Below are 26,037 nucleotides of genomic sequence, written 5' to 3'. Positions count from 1 at the left end.
AGACTAGCCAGTGTTGGAGACAATGGGGGAGGGGGACGGGGTCGAAGGACGAGGGGACGAGGAATGTGAGGAGAGAATCAAAGACACAAAATGCCAAGAACCCCCAATGTGATGATCCATGATCCATCCTCCATCCGTCACAATCCATGATCCATCGATGGCAGCAGCCCGCGGACGGCCAGAGAGAATCAAACCAAAGACGAATGGTTGGTCAGTGTACATTGAGGTGGGCTTTCCCCGCCCCCCTCTCTCCCTCCTCGGTAAAGAGGACCATCCCAAGTTCTCACATCCCTACAAAAATTCATTACACCATGGACATCGATGTTCTCTCCGTGGACCATCCACCGCGGCCGAAACACTTGCCCTTGTGTGCTAGCGGCGGCGTAAAAGCCACATGGCGAGTGAACTGGCGTAGGCCTGAGTTGGCTTAGTGCAGAGTCCCGTGTCACGCTTCACGCCTCTTTTGCATTGGTCTCTTCTAAAATTTCTTACAGCGTATCACAAGGTGAGCGTCTATTGAGAGTATCTTATGGACCAGTATACGTGGTCCAGCTGTATACTATGTAAAGCTTCCCGAGTTCACTCTCAGTACGAATCGAGAAGCAGCCTGTTGGCTGTCGTGCAACGGAAGCTCGCTGAACCGATACCCAAACCCTTTTTGTGCATGGAACCGTACCCGCCACGCGGAGACTGGACGAGGAAAAGAGATGGACGACTACCCGGGGCTCAATGATCCCTGGAGAAGGTCGATGATGGGAGGTGTGGTTTCGAGAGCCGCGGGGATCCGCTGCTTGGTGAAGCTAAGAAACCTCCCCTGTTGGTTGTAAAATCACCTACCTGCACATGTACGGCGCAGCATGCATGGCAGCACAGCACAGCAAGATCAAAAAAACTTCGCGTGCACGCCGCTGTTGCGCTGGCTCTACTTCATCAAATATCATCCCCCAGAGATCTTCCGTTTTAGGGAAAGAGGTGCGCTGTCTGACCAATCGTGAGATGCTGTGTACTTGAGAGCTGCGAGAAGGTTGCGGCATAGTTGCTGGGGACATGCCTACCTGATGCCGAGGTCACGAACCTCTTTTCTCCGACGAGAAGAATTTTGGATCTTTTGTTGGAGAGGGTGATGGGATGAGGCAATTGGGTGGATTACGTACAGTGCGATGTACTAGAAGAGCATAACTATCTCGTCGTTCACGAAATGTTTATCTTGTCTTGTCGCGAATGATTGCAGCAATTTCCATTCTCCAAGAGAACAAAATAGTCAAGCTGTTCGACTCTTCCGTCAATTGACTGTAGCGTTGGACGATACTCCTGCGACTCTCGCCTGTTATCCTTTCACCCATACCTTTTGTTGAGAAACTTGAGAACCTCACTTGCTCCCAGTCATTCCGCGTTGGAGACTACTGTGTAGAGACTCAAACCGGAGCAAGCACAGTGCAAGACCCCACCGATCACGATCTGAATACCCAGAAAGGGAATTTCTGCTGTCGCAACCTGCAGGTGCCCACACGACTCTTGACCACGGCTTCTCCACCCCGCAACTTACAGCTTACACCCCTGCAACTCTTTTTCAAGAGGAGGGAAAAAAAAAAGAGAAGCCCAATTGGATCCTGCCAGGCTCATGCCTACCTTACCTTAGCGCGACTCCCAGCGCCCTCTCACTGCCGAAGCGGAGGGTGACGTCGGGATCGTTATCGTCCTTGTGACTTTGGAAACGAGCGGGATGGCGTGAAAGAGAAAAGAGACTGAGAGCGAGCATCCCAATCCAGCGTTCAGTCCTTGCCAGAGAAAAGCTTTCATCTAAGTAGGCGTGTGCAAGTAATCCAGTAGAAACGTCTAGAAGTGAAATCATATCTCGTACATAGATACAAGTTTTCAATTACAGAGTTCTCGACCTCTAAAGACGACCGGAATACGGCCAAATGCTCAGCTCTCATCCGCACCATGATACCACGGGAAGCCCATCGCAATCACGAGCAAATGAAACCTTACCCCAGAATCCGCCCTCCTTCTGGAAGCGCGTCACACCAGATTCGCCGAGGTTTGGACATGTAGATCACCCCGATTTCTCCCCCGCTTTCCACAAACGAGCCGTTCATGCGGAGGGCGCAGCGGGAACTACCTTGGGCACAACCAACCTCCAAGAGCGACGGCGGCGGCTGCCAAAAAAGTCCCGTTCTCCCCTCCCCTCCCTCCGCCACGGAAAGGACATTCGGATGAACTTTTTAGCCCAACGGCGCCGGGCAACGGACGCTGAATGTGTCGACCCGACCCCCCGGGGCTTGATGATCTGTGTCGAATGATGCGAAGCGTTGTCATTTGACACCCTGAATAGGAAATCCATCATCCGTTGTAAGAGTGTTGATTAACGAGATGAACCCCTGTCTCTAATACATGTACAAGAAAAGGTATGTTCAACTGATCCGGCCAAGGGACTCGCGGCCTTCTCCCCGGGAAACCGCATCACGCGGAATATAACAGAGAGCGTGGAACTCCCAACCCAGCTCTTACACCATGGGATACCCACACTCACCCGCATCCCCCTGCGTGCAAAACGGCATCTGCACCGGCTCCGACCTCACACCACGCGCCACCATCCTCTCCCGGAACTCAGCCAGCCTCGGCGCCGCGTCGTACTGGCTCCGGTTCTGGCCCGAAGCGTCCCGTCGGCCCGACCACAATACCTCGCCCGCCGCGCTGGCCCGCGGCCACAGGATCCCGTCGATACTGACGGGGTCAATGGACTCGCTCCACGCCGCCACCTCACCGCCAAGGACAAGCTTGGCTTCCGTCTCGGTCAGGTTGGCCCGCGGGTCGTGCGAGTACATGAGGCGCCACCCCTTTGCCGGCGAGCACCAGTCATTGAAGGGGAAGAAGGCCTCAAAGGCGGCTCCGTTGTCGAAATTCATCCAGTGGCCTCTGCCGCAGTCGGAGTACTGGTATACGTTAGCAAGGTGAACTCTTTAGTATGGACGTCAACAACACCTACCCAGTAATTATAGTTGCTGTCAATGACCTTATGGCCCTTGCTGGTCAGTTTCTTTACGGAATCGCCTCCCAACCAAGACTGGATCACGACGTCGTCGCCGAGCGTGATGTTCCACTCGAGCGGCATCTCTTCCCAGACCAACGGGATGAGCCCGTGCTTGCGGATTCTGGCGTGGTTCTTGTCCATGAACTTTTGCAGAAGCGGTTGCAGGACCTCACTCGAGTTGGACCGGATACCCTCGTCTAGCATTGAGTCGTTCTTGTTCAGCTCATCGCCACCAGTGTGGAAGTATGCCGTGTAAGGACCGACCCTCGGCAGGAGATCGTCAAAGAGTTTGTCCAGGAACTCGTCGACTCGGGTATCGTTCATCTTGAAGGCACCACATGGTGGCTCTACGCACCACCACGTGTACGGCTTCTCGTTGTAAGCCACAATCAGCTCCGGGTAGGCAAAAGAAACGGATCCAATGTGTCCCGGCATATCGATTTCAATCACCGGCTCAATTCCGCGGTGAACTGCGTACTCCTGGATCTTTGCCAAATCCTCGGGCGAATACGACAACCCTTTGCGGTAAGCACCTTTGGCGGCTAGATCGGGCATCGCAGGAATGTCAAGCGGCCATGATTGCGAGTCCGTGATGTGGATGTGGAGCCGGTTGAGCTTATTCCAAGACATGGCGTCAATGACCCTCAGAACATCCTGAACGGGGAAAAAGTTACGCGCCGTATCGATCATGATTCCGCGGTGGGAGTACTCTGGCGAATCCTCAATCGAAACGGGCGCCAACGTGGTATACCAGGAGGTGCCGGATGTGTGCTGGTGGAAGAGCTGCACAAACGTCTCAAGACCTCTCAAGATGCCGGTGGAGGACTTGGCCGTAAGCGTCGCTGAGCCATCCTCTGTGATGTTGAGCGCGTATGATTCATCGACGTCACCAGCGACAGGCTTAAACGTGCTGGGCTTATCCTCTCCAGTCTGTGTAATCTGCAGCGACTTGACTGCCTTCTTGTCCGCCGCGTACACATCTGGCTCAAAGTCACTGTTCTTCGGGTGGAACTTCCAGGGCACGAAGTTTTGCTGGAAAATGGCAGCCATGGCGCGCGACACACCGCCTTGCACAATGTCTTTGCTGTTAAACGTCGAGCCCGAAGCCGGGTTGTAGCCATAAGTGTAGGGCAGCTGCACATTAAAGAAATTCTCAGTATTCTGTGTCTCATCATGGGAAGTGGAAGTGGAAGCAGAAGAAGGGCGCCAGCGTACAGATCCTCCATTATACGTGATTTCCAGTGTTTGGCTTATGAACAGAACACTCTTGCCAGTGGAAAGCTTCTTCGGGGCCGGCCAGATACCGGCACTGACCTGGCCCACGGCGAGGGAGAGGGATACGAGTAAGAGAGAGGGTAACATGTTGACGATTTGGGGACCCCGTAATGAGAAGAATTAGGAAAAAGAAGAAGTATGCCGTTCAAACCAACGGAAGGGTCGAGGCTGGTTATATGAACAAGCTAGGGTGATGCGCGGTGGTCTTTGTGGTGTGTCTTTGCACTGTTCCTGCGAACCACAATTCTCCGAGATAAGGTAGAGAGTATGATATCCTCCTAGCTACCAAACGAACCGAAAGATTCGTCCCGTGCCACTTTCAGCTGCAGAAGAAAGACATACGAGAGCGCAGAAGTAGTTGCCCGTCGACTCTGCTGCCTTTTCTTTCACGGATACCGCGCAGCCAAGTCTGGTTGGTGGTTGGGAACCAAGCAACCAATTGACAGTGTGGTGCACAGAGCAACGTTACGTTACGTCAAGCTTTGAGGTTGACGGAGCCAAGCTCACTGTACGCTTGACGACCCACGCTACTGCTGACGACGGAGGGGCTGGCTGATGGGGGGAGGGAGAAATCCTCAGGCCTGGTCGATCTCATGCGGTTGAGAAAAAGGAATGAACAAAATCAAAGCTTCTCGAAATTGGGTAGACCGACGAACTGGCCTTATAAGGTAAATGTACCCCGTACTTTGGATGCGACGTGCCAGACCGGGCTGGGGCAATGGTACGATCCAATATGTTGATCCCCCCAGTATTCGGTTCCTGATAATCTAGGGAAAATAGTAGGCTATGATTCGTTTGTTGGTGGCGATGAACAAGGGGTATGCCTTCATGGGAGTAGAGGCGCAGGGCGGATGAGAAGAGGCAGCGGCTGTGCTTTGACGCCAATCCAACGCCGGGTGATTAAAGGAGCTGATGAAGCCGGGAGGCGCGGAGAAGAACCGAAGAAACAAGATGCTGGTTCTGCAGGAGACGATGGCGTTGGGATGGTCGATATGTTGGTTTATGCTCTCATAATAAAACTAGTGTCAAGCGCAGCTAAGAGCGGGAGAGCGCGTGAGAAGCGACAAAGGTGGTAGATAAACCAAGCTCAATAAGGATACAGGTGACAAATGCTCATGAAGTCTCGAGATTGACAGGAACAAGACAGATTGACTGCTAGTATCATCTGGTCAAAGGTCAAAGTAGCGTCAACGCAGGGACTCCTGAAGGTAAGAGCGGGCATTAGGATCATCAACACCGCCTGTCATGAGCAACGAAAACAAGGATGACAGGAGGGGGAAGGAGGAGCTGGAGGAAGTCAAGGGGAGGCGCGGCAGAAGCCCCCTCCCCCAAGCCAAGGACCTAAACCAGGCCAGGGGAGCCAACCGTCATGGCAGCAGGGGGCGGGGAACGGCACCTACGGCCAAACAACTTTAATTACCGACCAATCAAGCACACAGAAACCTCCGATCCAAGGGCGGCATTGTCTCCATCGACAAGGAAACAAGAAACGTAATTAGAGTATTCTCTCGTAAAGCCTTTCTTTCGGTCTCGCTCAGTCGGCAACAGTAAGAGAAGCATTTCGATGGCTTTCGAAATGCGGCAGACCAAACTTTGGATACGCGTGTTGCAGTCAATGTTCAGCGAGAGAAGTCTGAAAAAAAGTGAGAAACCATAGCTGGTCACCAGACGCACATTGCAAGCCAAGGCAAAAAGCCAAGAGTGGAGGGTGCTGGGTCGGTACCCATAGCTTGCACACATCAACGGCGGTCCCATCTGCAACCATACCTACCTACCTACCTTATGTAAGATTCTTATCTTTTACAAGACCCGACACATGCCGCAAGAACATACAAGGGCATCGTACTGCATTTCGGACCTCGACAGTGAGAGATCTGGAAAACATCTATGAATCTTCGACACTAAGATTAAGATTCTGGTCGCCGCAGTCTCATCACAACTCTCATACATAGAGAGGGAAAGTAGAGAGCTCTTTCCTTTGTCATCACCCTGTTTCAGCTGCCACCCATATAGCGTGGGGGCTTTGAGACAGACTCTGGCCTGCCAGTGAGATATTAACCAATATCTTTGGTAGTGACTGGTGTTATGTCCTGCCTGGAAGCAATGGCGGTGTAAGGCGCCATAGTTCAAGGCATCCGTAGATGCAAAAAGCTCGGCCCCTGTAACAGGGAGCCTACGAAAGATCCGAGGAGACTCTTACCAGCCTCAGGTGTAACGATGCAAGGATTTTTACTAGAAGAAGACGGGACTCGAACCCGGGACCTATGTGTGCGGGCATTTCGTTCAGATGCGCCGGCATTCCCCGCTACGACACAGGCCTTGGTGACAGAATGAAGCAGTTTTATTCAGTATAGAGGTATCGCGGGCGGGCGAAGCTGGAATAATCTAGAGGTGGAATGGACACCGTGATGTATGTTCAACCTGCCTGGAAGGAGCGGAACCACACAGGTCGGGTGGTTCCTGGGGAAATGAGGCTAGAGAGCCGGTGGCTGTGCAGCCGTTACGCTGAATAATCAGGCGCATCGCGTGCCTGAATTAGTCAGGGCAAGCCACACTTGGAATTCGCCTGAACCTTCTCCTTCTGCAGTGAAGAACCTCCGGACGTTGGCTTTGCACCGCCTTTCTTTGCGCAGACCGTCACGTGACTAGACTACATCTCCTCCAATCAAAGGCTTTGTTGTGGGCCCAGCTCTGAATTCTCCGTCATCTCAGGAACGTTCTTTGGCTCTCTTGCCTCACCTACCTCGATTCACTTCCTCCACCATACACAACATTCTTTTGTTGCTCTCTTGTGCATCACCAACTCTCCTCTGCCGGAATCATCGCCTGCTCCCCATATACCCCGGCGCAAGCGATTTCCACTACCGCGCGCATTCTAACACGTCAACTAAAGTCTCCGGTGCCGTATTCGACGCCGACTTTTCTTTCCCGACGGCAACGCGTCTGGTCCTGCAGCTCAACTTCAAAAAACTGAACGCACCACGACTCGTCGCATTTGCACTCGAAGCTTCACGCGATATTCGCCATATCGGCGCCAATCAATATGACGGTCCAGGTCGTCCTCAATACCCCGCTGGCGGATGCTTTGAGCGCCGCCATCCAGCCCAAATTGATCGAGGCCGGCTGGGCATCAGGCTCCGACGATGATGCCGCGCTCGTCGAATACATCATTCTCATGCTCGTCAACGGCCGCACGCAGGAGCAGATTGCCACCGAACTCTCGGCTGATCTCCTTGGTCTGGGTCCCGAAGATGCGGGCGCCCAGCAATTCGCCGCATGGCTCTTTCAACAGGTTGAGCAGACCGACGCACAACTCAACGGCACCCAACCTTCCGTTACCGATGCTATGACTGGCATGTCTCAAGGAAATGGAGACTTTGACACCGACATGGGTGCAGGTGATGGCAATGAATTGAACGCGTTTGTCTCCCTAATTTACCCCCGCAGCCCGTACCCTACTAACCCGCTGTAGCCCGACTGGCCCGCGATCCATGCGAAATGGTCCCAACCCCCGAGGTGGTCGCGATAAGCGAATGCTGGGCCACATGACCAAGGCTATGGACAGGTCTGGCGATTCGGTTCTTCACCGCGTTCGCGGAAACGACAGAATCAACTCCCATGCCCGAGGCCCACCTACAGGCCCCAGAGGCGGTATGGGACGCGGCGGACGACCCATGAACAACCGTGGAGTGAATATTCAAGCTGGCCTCAACGCGATGGCAGGAATGAACGGTCAACATGGTGCCCCCCCGGGAATGAACCCCATGGCCCAAGGCTGGGGCATGCCCCCGCCGCAAGGACAGCCGTCACAAATGGACCTCATGGCAATGATGGAGCAACAGGCGCAGATGATGTCACAACTCCAGCAGCAGCTTATGAACCAAAGTGGTGGACGAGGTGGACGCCGTGGCGGCAAGTCTTTGTTCGATCGCACTCAAAATTCTCGCGGCGGTTTCCGACAACATCAATCCAGAGACAAGCAAGATTCAGCGATGACGGAAGGCGGAGAGGGAGACGATGTCGACATGTCACAATCGAAGCGCGAACCGCCCAACCCCGACGAGACTGTCTGCAAGTACAACCTCCGTTGCACTAACGGCGAGTGCAAGTTTGCGCATCAGTCACCCGCGGCACCGCCAGGCACCACAGTCGACATTAACGATGTATGCACTTTCGGTGCCGCATGCAAGAACCGCAAGTGCGTCGGACGGCACCCATCTCCAGCAGCCAGACTGGCGCATCAGAGCGAGCAAGACTGCAAATTCTTCCCCAACTGCACGAATCCGAGATGCCCCTTCAAGCATCCCGAGATGCCGCTGTGCCGTAACGGTGCTGGGTGTACGACTACGGGTTGCAAGTTTACACATGTTAAGGTCAAGTGTAGATTCAACCCTTGCAAAAACCCTCACTGCATGTACACCCACGAGGAAGGCCAGCAGGGCGTCTTCAAGGACAAGGTGTGGACTGCCGAGGGTGTCGACGACCACGTAAGCGAACGTCAGTTTGTCGACACAAACGCACAAGCAGAAGTGATTCTCCCCGATTCAGAGAACGCTGTGAACCAAGAGCAGAGCAATGCGCAGGAAGTGATCAGCTAGGCGCTCATACGAGAACGTAAACCCTCAGGAACGCGAACTCTCAGCAGAGAGTTAACGCCATGCAAGAAGCGTTGTCTCCAGCAATGAGGCTGACTAGACGGGGGGCGGTGGATTGGAGGAGAGCAGTTGGCTCGGATTGGCGTCTCGCATCAGACCTGGTATACCCTTAGGAGGATCACTGTGAACTAGTTCAGTTTTGGGATCATTAGGAGGCTTCCAAGAAGAGGCCCCGATGGTAGAATGGGAGCGGCGACTTCTTGTATGATAATTGGACGATGATGTATGCCGAAAGCGATATGGCACTTTGGGCGTTTTGCGGGTGCAATTATTCTCTTATTCAAGTATAGACTGGGCTTTGGGCAAGCTGAAATAAAGCGAATCAGAGGGCCTCATAAATTGCGGTCCCTGATAGTGTTAGAGGCAGAACATGCTGTCCTCTTTAGTAGCCACACTCTATGTTCTCTGGTCTTTGTTCCTCGATATCTTGTGTGTCAATCATTATCTGACTGTCCGGGAAGCCAACTACCTAGACTATAAACGTTTAGGATAATAGTCTGTGGCAACAGCATACAAAGGTTCTCATTTTAATTCTAGTCTGCATTAGTATTGATTTTGACTATCCTGGGAAAGCAATTGGCCTTCAAGACGTCAAAGCTGCCCATGTTGGCAGTTGATGTTGGTTCGAGGTGGTGGGGCCGCAAGCTCCAAGGACCCCTAGCTCCAGGTACGGAATTGTTTGCTGCAAGACCCCAGTCCATTTCGTGACGCCACTTTGCAGCACCAACATCTTTACCAACGGTCAACCTCGGATTACCACTCTCTTCCTTTTTCTTCTCCTTTCACCTCTTTTTCGGATCATTGGACCTTACCAAATGGTGCTTAGAAGAGCTGACGATGCATTCATGGCTCTACTGAGGTCCTACCACTCCCAGCGCTTCTGCAGTGCAGCCCTCGGCGGCTGCGGCAGAAGCGCCGCCGCCGCCGCCGCCATCGTGCCGGCGCGACGACCCTTCTCGACAACCACGGTGGTCGCGAGACAAGAACGGCGACGAAGCCAGAAAGAGGCAGAACCAATTTTTACAAAAAACATCCAGGTCCCCACCGACATCGCCGTTGTCGGTAGCGGCATTGCCGGCCTCACGACCGCGCACTACCTGGCAAAGCTACTCCCCGAGACGTCCAACATCACCATATACGAGGCGGGGGACCGGGTGGGCGGTTGGATCAACACGCAGGAGCTCGAGGTCGAAGTCAATGGAAAGAAGAATAATGTGCGCTTCGAGCGCGGGCCGAGGACGCTGCGCGGTATGGGCAAGGATACATGGAAGTTCGATGATCTCGTGCTCTTCGACATGGTTCGTAGTCTCTCGTCGCGAAGACCTATCATACCCCTTCTTCGCTAACAGAAGCTTCCCCTTTTGAAACAAACAGATCAGAGACCTCCAAATGCAAGGCGAATACCTAGGGATCAAGTCCCCGCCCCGGTACATCTACTACCCGGACCACCTCGTCGAGATGCACCCGCGCAACGTCTTCCGCGAAGCCGCCTTCAAGGGCATCATCCCGGGCTTCCTGAACCTCATGTGGCGCCGCCAAAAGGCCCGCGAGGAGGTTAAGCCGGCCGACATGTCCGTCGCCGACTTCATCGCCACCTACACGGGACGCTCCCAGCTGACGAACAACCTCGCGTCGGCCATGATCCACGGCATCTGGGGCGGCAACGCCGATAAGCTGAGCATGCGCAGTTTCATGCCCGGGCCTTGGCACCGCTTCTTCGACAGACCGTATAAGGAGGACGACTTTGTATCGTATCCCCGGAGCGAGGTTGGCATAATGGCTACGTTGGGCCAAGATCAGGAGCTCCGGCAGTACCTGACGTCGGCGCAGAAGGATCAGCTCGTCTTCTTCGAGAAGGGCATGAGCAGTCTGCCGAATACTATTGCGGAGCACCTGAGGAGGAGGAAGAATGTTACGTTCAAGATGGGCGAACCCGTCACCAGCCTGGAGTACGATAACAAGGGCAAGAAGGTCATGGTGAGCTGAACATTTCTTCTTTTTCTTGGGAAACCCCCTTCCGACCAACACCACAAGCTAACATGCAATCTACCCCCCCTATAGCTCTCATCACCAAGCTCGACATCCCCAACACCATATGACAAGGTCATCTCCACCACCACCAGCAAAGCCCTCCACGCCGCGACGGGAGACGCCCTCCCCTCCCTTGCAAACTCCCCCAACGTTTCCATCATGGCCGTGAATCTCTGGTACCCGCAGCCGAACCTCAACGCCGCCCACCCAGGCGTCGGCTACCTCGTCCCCCGCGCAACAGACTCCAACCTCGAAGGCCTCCTCGGCGTCTTCTTCGACTCGGACGTCGTGCCCCGCGCCCCCGACGAGCCCGAAGGCACCAAATTCTTCGTCCTCATGGGCGGCCACTACTTTGACGGCCTCCCTGACGACGCCCTCCCCACCGAAGCCGAAGGCATCGAGATGGCTAAAGCCGTCGTCGAACGCCACCTCGGCATCCCCCAGTCCACTCCCGCATTCGCTATGGCAAACCTCGCGAAAGACTGCATCCCGCAGCACCACGTCGGCCACTACAAGTGCATGGCGCACGCGAGCTACGAGCTGCGCGACGCCTTCCAGGGCCAGCTCACCGTCGCGGGCGGCTCCTACACGGGCATCGGCGTCATGGGCGCCCTGCGCGCGGGCTACGACGTCGCCGTACACATTGCCCAGTCTGCGCAGGAGCACGTCGGCGACACGGGTCTCGGGCAGTTCGAGGGCAACACTGAAATATTTTCGTCGCCTCGGTGGCACCTACGTAACCTTGGGCGTGATATCGACGATAAGATTGGGTGGAGGAATTATATCCGCTAAAAAGGGAGGAAAGAAGAAGACGTGGGCTGAAGGTGTTTGCCCACGTGTTGAAGAGTTGTCTATCCACTTGTATCATCAGTCTGGGTTCTTGTACTATCTAAGATTTGAGATATTATCATCAATGTAGACTAAGAAGCATCGTCGACTTTGCTGTTTCATGATTTTTTTCCAAAGACAGTCATAGTAACAATTGTAAGACATGAGAACCTGCTGCCAATCATGTCTCGAGCTCGTGTTTTGCATCACTGTTTATCATTGTCATTGTCGAAATTAATCTAGTTTTCCAAAACCTTTGCACTCTCTGTGTTCTCTTTTCATGATAAACTTCAATCACCATGATAAAGGGGGTTACCAATGGTAGAAGGAGAGTAGATTACTCTTTTGTTTACTGCAGGCATGTAGGTACGTAGAAAAGCTCCCCCTTTCTTTCCGTACGTAGAAAGGGGGGGGAGGGGGTCACCTTTGTATGAAAATACATCGCCACCAAAGGCTTACGCTACGCAGTAAAGGACAGACAGACACGATTGACTTTACGAATGTTTTCGAGGTATCTTTTGGGGGGGAACCATCTACCGGTCCCTGGGCCAAACCGGCCCGGGCTTTCTTTTACAGGCACCGCTCCTCTGCGCGCGTGCTTCACAACCGCCTTGGCTTCCAAGCATCGTATACCCCGTCCCGTTGGTATCACGTCGTCACTAAATACTAATGATGAATCGAAGAATCGAAGAAGAAAACAAATACACCGTCGCATCCAAACCACGCCTCTTCTGGGCCAAGGTCTATGCAACGCTGTTGGGCAGTCCCTCTGCCCACGTGGCTACGCTGATGCTCCCCTCCCTGCATCTAATTCCGTGTCTCTTGCCTGCAGGCACTCAATCGAGGACCAAGGGCGCTTGCTTACTTCCTCCACCGTTCCTATTGCTCCCTTGGCTCACGCTCGTTGGCTGCGTTCCAAAAGACTGATTGATTGAAGTTGATTGACTGGTTTGTGTCGGTTGGCCCTCGGTTGATGGTGCGCTGCTAACATCACCAGTCACAGCGTATGCTCGCACCAGGTCGTCGAGCTTCGTGAGCAACTCCATGGTGCTTGGGCCAGGCCGCGAGGCTGCGCTCGTCCTAAGACCTCTCCAGCCATTGCCGTGAGATTCCCAAACTCCCTTCAGGATCTTGTTGAACTCCTCATCAGGGGCCACCACGCCCTGTGTTGCACGAGTGAAATTCCACCACATCTCGTTGCGCCGCATCCTGCTTCGTATCTCAAGTACCAAAACCCGAGGCTCGCCTGTCGGACTAGGCAGAGTATAACGAAGAGCAATCCAGTCGATGGACCTGGTGAAGACCTCGACGCGACCTTGGTTGGTTGTTTCGAGGGGTTCCCATTTCGATTCGATGCTCTCGAGGGTCCTCAGAACTGGGAGGAGTACCGGCATATAAAAGATTAAGACTCTGAGTCCGTCCTGGGTATTCACCAACGTCGTGAGTAGGTCAAGAACTCTCGCGTGCGGGTTCCCCTTCTCCAGGGACATTCTAATCTGACTCTTAGCCAAGTCGAGGGATACCCTCCAGCGTTTTGGCTTCTGAGTCTGATCGCTCTCGCCTAGCATTGTGATATCGCTGTACGTGAAGACGACCTGCTGAAGGCTGACTCTTTCGCACTTAACAGAACCCCTTGCTTTGCTCATGGCCTCGAGGAAGCCTACAAGGCGATCAATAGACTTGACATGGGTTGTCAAAGTCTCTAGAATAGGTTGCCCAACCAAGTAGCGTATGCGGAATATGAATTCGCCCTTCTTGGGACTGAAGGAGACGTTGCGGTCGATACGGCCCTTGAGCAGTGCAAATTTAGTCTTGTCTTTGACCCGGACAATGGCGTCAACAATAGTGTTGAGTTCGGCGTTCTCAAGCACCTCCACAGCCGAGGGAGCATTGCCATCTTGGCCCTGGGCGGCTGTAGGCCGAGTTTGAAGTCCCTTGAACTTCACTTCGACCTGATCCTGCGCCCAAGATGAGTCCTGTTTGCCCAATTGCCTCGAGGTGTCTTTGGGGCCATCCTGTGCGCCTGATTCTGATGACCCCAAGATCTGGGACAGCTTGATGACCAGAGACGGAAGCCGTACTTGTTGTGGCAGTGCGTAATTAGTAGACTCCTTCATCAAGTATTGGATCTTGCCCTTATGTAAGTGTTCCAAGTCAGTAGCCTGTTGAACGATGCCAGTCACAAAGAGTGTCAGGTGAGACCAGAAGGCATCATCCAGATCTGGTTGCCCTCGAGTGAGTTGTAGTTTGGTATGAAACTTGAGTGGACGTGTTGGCGTGTTGCGGTCACTATCATCGTTAGTATCGCTGATCCAGTGCCTCTCAGGAGTGTAAACTTACATATCAAGCAGCCACCATTCGTCGCCACTCAGGCTCAAGGACACCATAACGAACCAACTTTGATCTAGGCTCTGGCGCTGCATGAAAATAGTCTGGAATGCCTCACGAGTCCGAATGATTTGCTTGATGTCTTCGCCACCAAGGGGACTCTTGCAAGTCTTCCAGCCCACACTTCGTCCTCTACGGCTGCACTCTTCAATGAAATAGCCCCATCTGATGTTCTCCAGGCAGGTAACTCCGTCCTCTGCGGGGTCTTTGCCGCCGTAGTTGAGGCGGGTTTCTCCTTGTAGTGTATATTTCGCGTGAGGCTTGATCGCGGCGAATCCAGTGATGGGTTGTATAAGGAGTGTAACGTTATCCCGAGGGCCCAGTTGCATGCTCAAGGATGATTCCATCGGCTCCATTTGAGAGACTGTCAAAGTCATCGAGGACTCCCTGTTGACGAACCGAGGATATGATAGAAGCTTGGTGTGGATGGATGACAGAATGTGCTCAACGTGTCTGGCCACTGCTGTCTTGAGCAGGTCTTCGGCACACAAGTTGTCCACATCAAATGGCAGGAACACATCCTTGACTTCCTTGTTGTCCCGGTACCAGCGTGCAACTAATCGACTGGAGTGCTTCGAATCAGTCTGCCCATTCGTCTTCTTGGCACTGTTCACTGCAATCATGACCCAGCTCTTTGGTCCGTTGGCTCCGTATCGAGTGGTCCAGTATTGTAGGGCTAAGGCTCTGTTGAGAGGTTCCACCATCAACGTGCCAGTCCATGTGCTTCGACTCAGCTCGATGGCCTGTCTCCTGAGCTCGCTGATCTTGTGCGTGAGCACAAACTCGTGCAGGAATCGGTAGCATCCTTCGAGACCTTCCTTTCCGAGGATTTCGTTAACGTGTGCTTCGAGGAATGACACCAGCGCGTCAGAGAGCTTGCTTGACGATGGCGAAAAGGCGAATCGGAAGTCAATGAACCAGAATTGTTGGGTAAAGTCCTCATCGGCGATTGTCAAATCCACTTCAAACTCGCCCTTCACTACGAAAGTGACTCTACCAGACTGAATACTGTAATTCTTGAACTGATGTGGTATTTTGTCGTAGTCTTCCAGATTCAGGCGAAGAGAGAGCATCGTGTTAAGATCATCGATCCATTTCAGCTGTTCTTCTGCTGTCAATGGCGGTGGTGGTATATATCCAGGCTACGACAGATTAGCTCCCATCTCCGCCTCGACAAGATCCGGATAACCTACCTCTGGAATCCATGATGCTTCACCAGTCGTTAGGACTTGCAGAGCCGTCTTCAAGTCAGGGTTGGGAAGTCGGGCGTTGTCCAGCGAACGCTTCAGGTCAATCAGCAAGTCCTGGGAGTAGTCATATAGCATACGTTTCGAGTCAATGTGTGCCTTGATGTCGATAAGCTTGCTAACAGCCTCCGCGTTCTTGCTCCAGTCCGTAATGACGAGGGCCTTGACCCATTTGGAATGTGCGTCTTGTGCAAACTTGATCATGAGCATCTTCTTTCTCTTATTTCCTTCTGACATATCGTCAGGTGCATCGCTGCCATGGGGTGTATTCCCGTTCACTGCAGGAGGTGCCCACTTGATGGAACCCATTTCGATGACGGTCTTCTGTAGCTCTTCGTGGGTGTGTTGCGCCAGTCGCGCGACAATCGTCGATAGTGGAATGTACCCCTGGGTGATGTGCACAATCTCCTCGGGTAGGTCGTTCATCCTCGGTTTTTGCTGTAATGTCAACCCGGTCGACATCTGCGATTGTTGCTTTCCTTGGGAGTCGTTTTGAGAGTTTCCGCCGGAAAGGCCATTCGCCATGTTACCGGCCCCAGGGGTGTCGGCGGGCGCCTTGCCCTTATTCGGCTGTCCTTCCATCGTTCCACCATTGGCGCCGTTGACCTTTAGGTTTCTGTCATGGTTCGGATGTGTGCCGTTCAAACCCCCATTCTCCATGTTGACGATTCCAGGCATCGGGGGAGGGCCCTTCCTGCCTCGTTGCCTGCGTCACGACCGGCCCCCCAAAATATGAACTTGATTCTTGCCTGTTCGATAGATTATGGAATACTGATGCTGAGTGAAGCTGTGCCAGATGAGCAAGGGAGGATAATGAAATGCTGGTCCCGGTCCGAGGTGGCTGTCAGACGGGATTCAGTCATCGGCGCCGGATGCGCAAGCCAGCAGGACAGCGCAATCGCATCAACTAAGAAACCGAAGTTTCAAAGAGGGACGCGATACACGTAGTAGAAGTTCAGTCGCCGAGGTTTCGTAGGTAACAGGCGCAAGTGTGGTGTCGTTGAAACGTGATGAGGTCGTGGTCAATCGGAGGAATCGACCTAGCGTCGATCGTCAATGGGGGGGAGGACGCGAGATCGTTGTCGGAATTGTATCGTTGATTTCCGTGGAGAGTAATTCGCAAGTCGAGGTATTCAGTGCATACGGAGTCTCCGAAGGGTCGTGGAAGTCGGGGCGCGCAAAAATGTTCGGTTTGTTGACTACTAGGTAATTGGGCAAGTGGTGATGCGATGGTGAGAGCGTGCAGCCAGGCATACAAGCAGGGCGGGAACTAGATCGGTCACGGTGCAACCCGAGCCTTCAGCATTTTTCTCGGACAGCCACGCCTACGGGCAGGCGCCAGCAGTCGACTGTCCCTGCTGTTCATCCGGGTCGGGGTGTCATGTGATCTCCGCCAATAGGACAGCCATGGGGTCCACCGCGCAACTCCAAGCCGCAAACCACCTTAACCGTATTTAGCAGATTAACCTTATCTTATCAACTACCGTACCTTTGTTTGAGGTAGGAGCTCCTCGAAATACTTCGGTACCTCACCTAGCTAGTCACTTAATCCTGGCATGTACCCTTCATATATCGTTTCCAGCTGTAAAGTCACGATTGTCATTTTGCACCTTTCAGGACCAAATCCGTGTACCTTTCTTGAGTTACAAGCCTAGAGATCGAACATTGCTGTAAGCTGCATTCTGGGCTGGCTCCTTGCATCAAAATTTGATTGCATGTGTTCAAGATTTCCCACAATGACGTTCCTATGAATACCTACGCTTTCAACAGTGACTGACTCGTTGCTCTAGGTACCTTACTAAGTGAGTACCCTCGTCACCCCGGCTCTGTCGAGGACAGTCGTGTCTTGGTATACCTTTCGGATACGAACCGTTCTTGGAACGAGAGTTCGTCAATCATAGCAAGTGTAAGGAACAGACAGTTTTGATCATTAGAAACGTGAATCTCATTGATTTTCTATCCTCTCTGAACCGGCCAAGCAAAGCGAAGAAATGTCCATCGTCCTACCAGTGTTCACCCGTGGGCTTTCCTCCTGGCTTCCCTTATTTATGTCGTCTTCATTTGAAATCTATGCCCTCCCTTCGATGGTTATGATACGTTGCGAATGCCATAGGCTGCGCAGTGGGATATCGCGGGTGCATTGGCCGAAAGTGTGGTTTTTTGTAGTTGGTGTAGCGGGGGTGGAGGGGTTTGCTCAACTGCTCGTAGACATCCTTTAGAATCAATTCTTCTATGTATGATAGCTACGCTAAGGCGCGCACTTAGTTTTACTCACAACTTGTTCGGGGCAGCCTGAGCAGAGGTAGTAGGCCACTGGTATCCAGCCGCATCACTGAACTTGTAGCCATAGGAGGAGGTGAAGTCGTCAAGGACAGCGGGGCCACGAGATCCTGGAAATGGTTAGAAAGAGCTGGATACAGAGCGTACACACTTCGAAGACTAACCATAGGGGTATTCCATGGGGATGATCTCCTTGTTGTCGTCCAGGTAGTGTAGCAGAGGGGTGAAGATTCTCCAGCTGGCGTCCAGCTCGTCGTCACGGACAAAGTTGGAGTGGTCGCCCTTCAGGCAGTCCAAAATCAATGACTCATAAGCCTCGGGGATCTTGAGGTCAGAGAAGCGGCGGCGATAGGTCAAGTCAAGCTCGGTGACGACAGTTTGCATGCTGAGACCGGGCAGCTTGGAGTTCATCTTCACGTAGACACTCTCGTTGGGCTGAATGCGCATGACAAGCTCGTTGCGGGGAATGTCCTTAAAGATACCCGAGGTAACGTCCTTGAACTGGATACGGATCTCAGTCTTTTGTTCGTTGAGGGCCTTGCCGGCCTTCATGATGAACGGAACGCCATCCCAGCGCTCGTTCTTGATGTATGCGACAAGGGCGCAGAAAGTGGGACACCTCGAGTCCTTGGGGACAGTATCGTCTTCCTTGTACGATGGCTTGCTGCCGTCCAATGACTTGCCGTATTGTCCGATGATGACGTTCTTGGGCTCGATGGCGGGCATGGCGCGGAGAACGCGCACCTTCTCGTCACGAATGTCCTCCGAGGCGAAGGAAATGGGGCGCTCCATGGCGAGCAGGGTGAGGACCTGAAGCAAGTGATTCTGCTGAACATCGCGAATGATACCGAACTCGTCAAAGTAACCGCCACGGCCTTCGGTGCCAAAGGGCTCCTTGAAGGTAATCTGGACGTTGTCGATGTTCTGCCTGTTCCAGGTGGAGCCGAAGAAGGAGTTACCAAAGCGAAGGATAAGGATGTTCTTGACCATCTCCTTGCCGAGGTAGTGGTCAATGCGGTAGAGCTCATCCTCCTTCCAGTCGGGCTCGAGGGACTTTTGAAGCTCCCGGGAGCTGGCAAGATCCTTACCAAAGGGCTTCTCAATCTGCAGACGTCATCATGTCAGCATCTCCATAAGCAACGGGCTAAGATTCAACGTGGGCGGCACGTACGACAACGCGCGCAATTCCCTTGGTGGGGTAGCAGCATCTCTTGAGATGCTGGGAGACAATGGTGAAGACACTGGGGGGAAGTGCCATGTAGAAGAGACGGTGAGTCTCAGGCTTGCCCTGCTCGAGCTCCTCGAGGTGCCGGGTCAGGTTCTGGAATGACTCGTCCTTGTCGTACTGGCCAGAGACGTAGGTGCAGAGGTTGCAGAAGTCGTTGAGCTGCTGCTCAATCTCCTTTGTGGGTGTCTTCATGTAGGATCTGATGCGGCGGATGTAGTCATCGTGGTCCATCTTTGTCCGCGCATATCCGACAATCTTAATGTCCTTGGGGAGGAACTGGTTTCGGTACTATTTGCGCCGGGTTAGCTCGCCATATCCGTGGGAGAGACATGTCAATGCGGTCGTGAAGTTCGTACCAGACCGAACAGAGCAGGGTACTATAGAAATGTCAGCAGATTTTCCGGCCATGAGGAGGCTCTCATTCGCGTACAGTCTTCTTCTTTGCCAAATCTCCGGAAGCACCGAGAACAACGATGACGGTGTTCTCCTTGAGCTCCATAGAACTGTGTAATTAACGCCATTGTCAGCCAAACTCGCACACCGATAAACCAGAACGAGGCCATTGCCATTCTAGCACAACCCAAATTGCCGGATTTCAGGTCGGACAGCGATGGTGAGTGAACCTCCGGAATCGCAAAGCACAGCGGAAGGGAATGTTGGTGGGGTAGGAAGGCGGGGTGACATACGCTGCGGCGGAGGTGTGATCGGCCATGGTGTGTGTGATGTCAGTGATGAAGCTGGCTCGACTATGAATGTTTCTTTGGATGAGAGATGTAGAGAAGAAGGGGGAAAGAAAAGCCTCTACAGCAGGAAACCAAAGTTAGCAAGCAGAAGGGCAGAAGAGCGAGCTGGGAAGGTTTTGGAAAGAGATGCTGGGCGGAATCCGGGACGGATGGATTGGGGTATTTAGTAATGACGAAGCACAGATGTACCTCACCTCTGAGGTAGGGGTGTAGAGGGGTGAATGGGTACGACAGAACGGACCCGACGCATGTGTGGATGGGGTGAATTGGGATAAGGTATGGGTACCTACGCGGTATCCGTACCGTGGTGGTACGCCAGGCAGGGCATGGCAGCGTGGTGCGGCGCGAAGGCGCTGGAGGAAAAAGAGGGGGACTTTGGGGGGGATTTTAGAGTCTCAGGGGAGCGAGTACCGTACAAAGACCGGGCCAGACAAGACGGCAAAAAGCCAAAAAGATACTTAGCCTGAGATCAGGTCAACATACCGCGTTTAGTGCATCCCGACGGGGTTTGTCAAAGCAGTACGGGAGCCAGGGGGAGCTTACTCACAGTTGCAGCCCACTTCTTGGTGCCGCCGTAGCGTGCCATGTACTGTACTTTGATACTTGTTGAAGTCGAGTCCCGCAACCGCACCGCGGCTCGCCCTTTTGCGCTTGAGAGCGAATCACTCTGGTGAAGGTGGGTAGGCTTCCCTCGATGGGCAAGTGGATAATTGATAGATCAAGTCGATTTCGGCGGCATTACTGAGCGGTACCTACCCGGTAAGGTAGGCATATGGATACCTATACAATGGAAGCACACTGGTGAGACAGAGGTTGGCACAGGTTGTCTTTGTGATTTTAGACAGCCCAAGCCTGAAAAGCGCCCGCCCGCTCTCGCCGGACGGTCAAGGACGTGGAGTTGAACTTGGACGGAGGAACAAGCTGTGTGGAGAGAGAGAGAGAGAGACACGGCAAGGAGCTGAGAGCGCACGGAGCCGGAGAGCGAGGATTAGTGAGCGAGCGGGCTCTCGTGGATTATTCTACAGGTTTTCGGTGCTTTTTTGCGAGAGGCAAGGGCTCCTCCGGCCCCCCTCGTTCAATGTCACCGGGTTATTCTGTCTGCTCCTCGTCGACTTTGGGCGCGGGACTTGAACAGGGTTGATGTCAATGGAGGGGAAGAAAGGAGGGGCACCTCCTCGGTCTTGTCGACAAAATGTTGAGCGCTCCCGGAGATTCATACGTATTTATCGGTCTTAAGCTCCCCGGCCCATCAGCACTGATCACTGATCACTGATGAGTGGTGACTGAGCAGCGACCATCCTAAGCATCCGTAGATCCCTCGACTCGACTCGGCTCAACCTTGCGGTATGTACGAATACCTAGTCATAGCTTCCTGGCATAGCTCCAGTGTGCACAGAGTCATTCACGCCCATGCCACCTTGGTTTGGTCCGGCGCGCTGACGGCATCGAAGACTAGACGGTGGGCAATTGGGTTCCCAGCACAAAGCCAATCCCTCCCACTAACTTGTAAGTGGACTGGCGAGTGTCTGTCTCTCTGCCGCATCTGATTTCAGAATAAGCGACTGCCCTGTCTTGGTTACATAGGTTCTGTAGAGCAATCATCGTGCAACATCTATGCAAGCGTCGCTATTCTATTCCGCCGGTTCGGGACACCATTCTTTGAATCCTAAAGGCCCAGGGGCGAGTGAGAACAGCAGGTACTGTACATGCCAGACCCCTGCCCGAAGAAAAGAAATGAAAAGATTCTCGAGCAGATCGGGTACCTCGACTGAAGAGGAGCTAAGGTGCCTCCGTATGCAAGCTGCAGCAGAAATGTTGGACCAACGCCTGTCAGAGCGCACCGGAGCTCCAGAAACATAAAACATCAGAGGAAAATGGGAAAACATTTAAAAAAGATTCAGAGCCCTGCCGCTGCAACTTCAGCCCACCGGCGCACACTTTGCTTCAATGCACCGCGCAGACGTGCAGGATTCGCGGCCCTTGGCAAGTAGGTGACAATATCGATTTCCGCTCGACACATACGACAAGCAGTTCCACCGCTATTATCACTGAGATCAATATCTTTAGAACAAAGTATATTCTTCTACGTATATAAGAAGAGCTTTGATACAAAAGGATAGTAATAATGATTTGAGTAGTGAAAGGGGTATTCATCAAGATGAATAGCAGGAAATCGATTTTGTCACCCACTTGCTTGGGTACCTGGTATACGTGCAATAAACCGCCCCAACTCAGTCACCATGTCAACATAGCATCCACACATAGGTATGACCTCAGATAACTAGGGCCCCCAAAAAAGGGTCCAACATCAGCAAGACTGCTCAGCATTGATGGCTGAACATTTGGATTTTGGCTTGGGCTCCATCTCCGGCCCCAGCTGATGCGGCGGTACTCCCAGTCCCTCTCTTCCAAACGCCGGACACCGCCGAGGCTCCCGATCGGACTTTGCTGCTTATGAGATCGGTCTGGGTAGCTGAGAAGCGAGGGCGGAATTCAGGAAAGCTGTGGAAAGCGTGGGTCGCCAGCCTGTGTGAAACGGTGCTCCGTCAGGTAACGACAGACCTGTCACACTCTGGCCTGTATCGTCGCCGTGTCGGGCCCAGTTGCATTGGAGAGTCATATCTGTCGCTGCTGCAGGGCAGGCGGATATGCCTATGGTGCGTTTCCTTCTCTTCCCTTCCCTTCTCATCGCTCCGATGTTGTCACCGCGGGGTCTTCCAAGAAGTCTCCATGCCAGCTGCCACAACTCCATTCCGCTGCCGGTCCGGCCAATGCAACTGTGGCATGAAGCTCTACTGCAGACCTGCTGGGCAATCGGCAGAGTTTGGCGGCCAGAAATTGCCGCAAGCCCACCCTTTGAGGCGTTCCAATCGTTGAAGCTGGCGGCTCAACCTGTGCCGGACATTTATTACCACGGCCGCCGCCAGGGCATTTGGAAGCATCTCCGGAGTCGCTCTTGGGTTGGGCCCCCACGATTCGGTCTTCGTCGGTTCTAATTCCAAAGGTCCGAAATTCCTGGTAGGTTGCGTGGGATTATCCGTGGTTCGGTTGACACCTCAATAGTGGAAGATGTTTGAGACATTTCCTGCATGACCATCAGACTTTGTCTCTCCCCTTCCCCCCCCCCCCCCTTCCTCTTCTTCTTGTGTATACCAAAGAGACGCCGATCCAGTTCAGGGAATCCCGCGAGATTTTGGGACCTGGGTGTGGTTTATACTTGGGACGTCGGACTGCTAGGAAAGGCCGCCCTGCAACTGTCTCACAACTCCGGGGTTTCGGCCGTCCAAGCTCCAACGGATGGCCTGAAGTATTCTGGAACTCCGGTCGAGCCGCACATCTGTTTCCGAGTTTGCCATTCTCTATCGAAAGTTGAAAGTTGGTATAGGTCATCAGTTACGGCCGACCTTCACTTCGGCAACCCCCACCCCCGGCAACTGCCTGCTGTATGTAACCAGTGCTGGGCTGAGGAGCTCCGGTGAGGCTCACACATAAATGGACGTTGCGGTGCATCATTGCATTTGTCATTGACGGATTTTCTCCCGCAACGACAAAATCTTATCCGCCGCGGCTGCAAGGCTTCGGGCGAATGAAGGTGCGAGGCAAGTCGGTGTGGGCTGAATAGCGGCAAAGACGCGTCCAGGCCAGACTGGGTCCCGGGTCGGCAGCTGGGCGGGATTGACACCGAGTTGGCCGAGAAACACAAATCCATGAAATGGTAAATTTGGAAACGCCCGGACGGAACGTGGAAGGATGGAAGGTTGACTGCGCCTCACCTATTGATCCAAGCCACAATAGATGGCTTACCTTATCTTATCTCGAATCATGGATTGAATTGAGGTGGGGTGGAGTCTGCACCTCACCTTAGTCATCTCACGTGCCTCCGCAGCCCTAATTGTGCGCCGACGAAATTCGAAATTGGCTATCGGCCCCCGTAGCGAACATACCGAAATCGCCAACCCACGACGAGCGCCCGGAGTATTAGTCCATCGACAATCCTCTGCCTTCCTTTCTCGAGTCCCTTTGGTTGGAGCGTCGACATACTAACCACCGCCAAAATGCCTTCGGAAGCCGGTCACAGATGTGAGTAATTCGATGTCCAATCCCCCTGCTGCAAAAGTTTGCAATGTCGAACAGAGCCGCGCATTGCCTTGAACCCTGTGAACATGGTCAATCATCGAGCACTCTGAAGATATCACATTATGGTGTTTACATATTATGGAACTTCAACTGACATGATTCTCTGCAGTATACGTCAAGTAAGTTGCACCCAATCGATTTTCTACCCATCGGAACCGACGACGCAACTCGTGGATCTATACGACTGCGCCCATCACCTGGACAAACGATGCCTCAGCGACCCGAAACTTTGCGCGACGAAATGTACTTCAAACCGAAAGAATCGAAACTAACATGCGTTTCAGGGGACGTCACCTCAGCTACCAGCGTAGCCGTCACGTCACCCACTCCAAGACGAGTCTGATCAAGATCGAGGGAGTTGACGACACCAACGCCGCCAAGTATGTCACCCAATCCACGCCTTTTCCCCTCACAACGCCCGACACGAAACGGTGGCTAATATGAGAGCAGCTTCTACCTCGGCAAGAAGATCGCCTACGTCTACAAGGCCCAGAAGGAGATCCGCGGTTCCAAGATCCGCGTCATCTGGGGCAAGGTTACCCGCCCTCACGGTAAATACAGCCTCCTCCGATCGAACGCTTTCCCCGCGAAACCGAGCCCTCAGCTAATACTAGGAAACAGGCAACTCTGGCGTCGTCCGCGCCAAGTTCTCCAACCCCCTCCCCACCCGCTCTTTCGGCGCATCCGTTCGCGTGATGCTCTACCCCTCGTCGATTTAAAAAACGGACTCATCATCGGACGGAGTTGGTATTTGAGGATGGATTCTGAATTGGTTGCATCGGTCCAGGCAAGGGCAAGAGCATAGTGCCTTGCTTGCTAAAAAAAAAGGCATCAAATCAAACTCGTCAAACAACCACGCATGAAGGGCGAAACGCACAACCCGCCGAGAACCCTCCCCCACCCTATTTTTTTCATCGAGACATGGGAATATGATTCTGCGTGATTCGACAAAAGAATGGAAGAGACGTTTGTGTACGGGTCGCGAAGAGTAGCCATTATTGTCGGGGGCTCGAGGACGGGGAAATGAAAAAAAAATCAACAACTTGATGTTGCTGGCCGGCTACACAAACGCGATAACGACGAACGGTAGATCGGGCGGCATTAATGTCAGGTGTTTTCAAAAGACATGGCTCAGCGACGGTATTCAATGGTTTTTGCACAACTTCCATTCGGCTCCCTCTTCATAAGCTGCCCGCGGCTTGTCCCCAGTCCTAGTCCAAATGTCTTGCTGCGAAAGCAGTCCCAAAGCCTCCATGTCCAAACTTTGCCAATGTGTCCTTGGGTGATGTACCTCAATGAGAATCAGTGACATACTCACAATACATATTTGGAACGATGCTAATACGCCCAATCTACCCTGCTCTATCTATTCATGTGGACTGTGCGATTCGTGGAAATCCGGGGAAAGAAAGGCTGCCCTAATCTACTGCCATGTTCCCTGACTTTGATATCCCGTCCATCATCCAGGTTAGGTATTCAAAGCATCTCAGGTTTCCATCGAGCATCCCAGGAACCGTTCACTTTATGAGGACAATATCGCAAAGTGTCAAGGAGGTTTCCACTTGCGCCAGCAACCCTATGGTCCCAAAGTTCTCAAAGGACACTTTTAAGAAGTGACGTCAAGGGCATTTCACTGACACGAAGCGGATCCATGGGGGCCGCTCCCACCCCGTCCCGATATCCCGCAGCCGGGATATCTTCCATCCATCTTCGGCAGATTTACCGCTTCGGTACCACGAACCGGGGGCCTCCGACCGAGGGGAGGTGATCTTCCGAAGATCTCCGCCTGGCTTGCACTTTGTCGCCAGATTGGTTCAAACTCACTCCGATTCAACGCAACGGAGACTCGCCCGTGTGTTGCACATATTTAGATTGACATTGGATTGCAGGGGAGAAACGTAAAACGGAAAAGACCTAGGTGGATACACGAGAACGTGGAAGCTGAACATCATGAGACAAGTCGACACGCATGCGCAAGCGGCTTATCCACCATTCATGTCTACCTTAGGTACGACACGACATTATAACGATGGGACTTTCCAAAAAGAACTCGACATTGACCTTAGAAAGACGAGAGAGAAAAGAAGGTTCGTTTAAGAAACTGGCCCAAGGTGACAGTGGGCATGAACCGACGGGTCACGTCATATAAAGGTGATGCCTTCCAGCCCAAAAACCAACTCATGCAAGTCAC

At 53.1% G+C, this 26,037-nt stretch overlaps 6 protein-coding genes across 6 annotated transcripts; 3 read left to right on the top strand and 3 right to left on the bottom strand.

Moving 5' to 3' along the window:
• Window positions 1–2,507: 2,507 nt before the first annotated feature.
• Window positions 2,508–4,396, bottom strand: CCOS01_04574 (glycosyl hydrolase family 20; the record flags this gene model as incomplete). Its single annotated transcript, XM_060452755.1, has 3 exons — window positions 2,508–2,936; window positions 2,990–4,168; window positions 4,250–4,396. The coding sequence occupies 3 exons, from the start codon at window positions 4,394–4,396 to the stop codon at window positions 2,508–2,510; spliced, it is 1,755 nt and encodes a 584-aa protein (XP_060316713.1).
• A 2,956-nt stretch (window positions 4,397–7,352) lies between these two features.
• Window positions 7,353–8,907, top strand: CCOS01_04573 (uncharacterized protein; the record flags this gene model as incomplete). The annotated part of the gene is made up of 2 exons (XM_060452754.1): window positions 7,353–7,729; window positions 7,782–8,907. 2 exons carry the CDS (start codon window positions 7,353–7,355, stop codon window positions 8,905–8,907), a joined length of 1,503 nt encoding a protein of 500 aa, XP_060316712.1.
• A 902-nt stretch (window positions 8,908–9,809) lies between these two features.
• On the top strand, window positions 9,810–11,787 carry CCOS01_04572 (protoporphyrinogen oxidase; the record flags this gene model as incomplete). Its single annotated transcript, XM_060452753.1, has 3 exons — window positions 9,810–10,262; window positions 10,339–10,941; window positions 11,026–11,787. 3 exons carry the CDS (start codon window positions 9,810–9,812, stop codon window positions 11,785–11,787), a joined length of 1,818 nt encoding a protein of 605 aa, XP_060316711.1.
• Window positions 11,788–12,659: 872 nt separating this feature from the next.
• On the bottom strand, window positions 12,660–16,118 carry CCOS01_04571 (mediator complex subunit MED14; the record flags this gene model as incomplete). The annotated part of the gene is made up of 3 exons (XM_060452752.1): window positions 12,660–14,112; window positions 14,164–15,353; window positions 15,405–16,118. 3 exons carry the CDS (start codon window positions 16,116–16,118, stop codon window positions 12,660–12,662), a joined length of 3,357 nt encoding a protein of 1,118 aa, XP_060316710.1.
• A 1,611-nt stretch (window positions 16,119–17,729) lies between these two features.
• On the bottom strand, window positions 17,730–19,777 carry CCOS01_04570 (glucose-6-phosphate dehydrogenase; the record flags this gene model as incomplete). The annotated part of the gene is made up of 6 exons (XM_060452751.1): window positions 17,730–17,848; window positions 17,903–18,842; window positions 18,910–19,254; window positions 19,323–19,343; window positions 19,397–19,469; window positions 19,653–19,777. Coding segments are annotated over 6 exons (1,623 nt in total), but the record flags the coding sequence as incomplete, so codon positions are not given.
• A 3,987-nt stretch (window positions 19,778–23,764) lies between these two features.
• CCOS01_04569 (60S ribosomal protein L33-A) lies at window positions 23,765–24,565 on the top strand (the record flags this gene model as incomplete). Its single annotated transcript, XM_060452750.1, has 5 exons — window positions 23,765–23,789; window positions 23,956–23,965; window positions 24,131–24,226; window positions 24,297–24,397; window positions 24,468–24,565. 5 exons carry the CDS (start codon window positions 23,765–23,767, stop codon window positions 24,563–24,565), a joined length of 330 nt encoding a protein of 109 aa, XP_060316708.1.
• Window positions 24,566–26,037: the final 1,472 nt, after the last annotated feature.

The sequence above is a fragment of the Colletotrichum costaricense genome (assembly GCF_030867565.1).
Source record: "Colletotrichum costaricense strain IMI 309622 chromosome Unknown Scaffold_4.1, whole genome shotgun sequence".
Taxonomy (NCBI): domain Eukaryota; kingdom Fungi; phylum Ascomycota; class Sordariomycetes; order Glomerellales; family Glomerellaceae; genus Colletotrichum; species Colletotrichum costaricense.
Note: the sequence above shows the minus strand (reverse complement) of the source record. Positions and strands in the feature narration are given on the sequence as shown.